The 1,981-nt window shown below is 37.0% G+C and overlaps 1 protein-coding gene across 1 annotated transcript; it reads right to left on the reverse strand.

The window, feature by feature from the left end:
- Positions 1-885, reverse strand: LOC107059534 (uncharacterized mitochondrial protein AtMg00810-like). Its single transcript, XM_015306111.1, has 2 exons — positions 489-885; positions 1-428 (listed from the first exon to the last, which is right to left on the reverse strand). Exons 1-2 carry the CDS (start codon positions 883-885, stop codon positions 1-3), a joined length of 825 nt encoding a protein of 274 aa, XP_015161597.1.
- Between the last annotated feature and the right edge of the window lie 1,096 nt (positions 886-1,981).

The following is a 1,981-nucleotide window of genomic DNA, read 5'->3' on the forward strand; positions in this document are numbered from 1 at the left end:
TCAATATTCAGCCTCTGTTGAAGATTTTGACACACGATCTTGATTTTTACTCTTCCAAGATATCAATGACTCTCCAAGAAGCATGCACCAACCAGAGACTGAACGACGAGTATTAGGACATCCCGCACAATCAGAATCACTAAAAGCATTAAGACGAATAGAAGAACCACTTGGAAAGAACAATCCACGAGTAAATGTTCCTAGAAGGTACCGAATGATACGACGAATAGCCACCAAGGGGAGATTATGGGGAGCTTGCATAAATTGACTAACTTGTTGAACTGCAAAAGAGATATCAGGCCAAGTAATAGTAAGGTAATTTAGACTCCTAACTAATTGTCGAAACATAGTTGGATCAGGAAGAAAATCGCCTTCCTCACGACGATACTTGACATTCAATTTCGGTGGAGTATCTACGGAGGAGGAAACTTGAAGACCAACCAAAGAAATCAGATCCTAAGTATATTTGTTTTTGTTTAGAAACACACCTGAAGCAACATTATGAACTTCCAAACCCAAAAAACAAGTAAGAGTACCAAGATCTTTCATATGAAAAGAATCTTTAAGTTGCTGTTGGAGGCTAGTGATTAGTGAAGAATCAACTCCTATGATAATAATGTCATCTACATACACCAAAAGAAGAACACAACCTGTAGATGTTTTCCGAAGAAACAAATATGAGTCATATTTTCTCTGCTCAAAAGAAAATTGTAGCAAAGTAGACCGGAACTTATCAAACCAAGCTCTTGGAGCTTGTTTTAATCCATACAAAGACCGCTTCGACTTGCATACATCTGATGTAGGCGATGAGAACAAACCAGGTGGAGGTTTCATATAAATATCTTCTTTAAGATGACCACGGAGAAAAGCATTTTTGATATCCATTTGATAAAGAGACCAGTTTTGTGAAGCAGCAATGGCAATAATAGTTCATACCGTAGTCATTTTGGCTAAGGGTGCAAAAGTCTCCTCGTAGTCCACTCCATACTTTTGTCTATTACCAAGAACAACCAATCGAGCTTTGTACCGATCAAGAGTTCCATCAGAATGAAGTTTGATTGAATAAACCCATTTACATCTAATAGGGCGGACATTTGAAGGACATGAAACAATGTCCCATGTGTCATTTTCTTTAAGAGCCAAAAGTTCTTCCTGCATTGCTTTCTGCCAACATTCATGCTTGGAAGCTTGTGAGTAACAAGATGGAACATATATGTTGGATAAAGTAAAGGAAAAGCCATACCAATTGGGAGTACGAGATACTCTTGTAGATCGCCGAGTAGCCTCAAGAGGACCAGATCTTGAAGAATTCTCATATTCTAGTTGTGGTACAGTTTCAGGCGGCGGATCAGGGTCGGGATAGGGTAAAGTTGGCTGACGTCGTTCATACACAAATCCAAGTTTGAACCTCTTAAAAGAAGATGATAAGTCCTCAAAAGTAGGAAGAAAAGGAGAAGAAGAACATGAATCTACAATCGTAGGAAAGAAATACCGATTCTCAAAGAAAACAACGTTACTAGAAATACAAAATTTGTGAGAACATGGATTATAGAAAATGAAACCTTTTTGTGAAGCACTATAACCGATAAAATCACATTTAGTAGACTGTACAAAAAGTTTATTAAGCTGCAAAGGAGGCAAATGCACAAAACAAACACAACCAAATGTATGAAAATCACTATAGTTAGGATTTTGGTGATAAAGACTAAAATATGGAGACTCAAGATTTAGCACTTTATATGGCAATCTATTAATTAAATAGACAGCAGTAGACAAAGCTTCCACCCAATATTTAGATGGTAGATAGGACTCAATCAATAAAGTACGAGTGACATATAAAAGTTGGCAATTTTTTGGTTTAGCAACTCCATTTTGTTGTGGTTTATATGGGCAAGAGTGTTGTGAGACAATTCCTTTGTCAAGCAAGAATTTTTTGAATTCATAAGACATATTCTCCACCCGAATCAGATCTTAATATTTT

The sequence above is a fragment of the Solanum tuberosum genome, unplaced genomic scaffold (assembly GCF_000226075.1).
Source record: "Solanum tuberosum cultivar DM 1-3 516 R44 unplaced genomic scaffold, SolTub_3.0 scf00024, whole genome shotgun sequence".
In the NCBI taxonomy this organism is placed as follows: domain Eukaryota; kingdom Viridiplantae; phylum Streptophyta; class Magnoliopsida; order Solanales; family Solanaceae; genus Solanum; species Solanum tuberosum.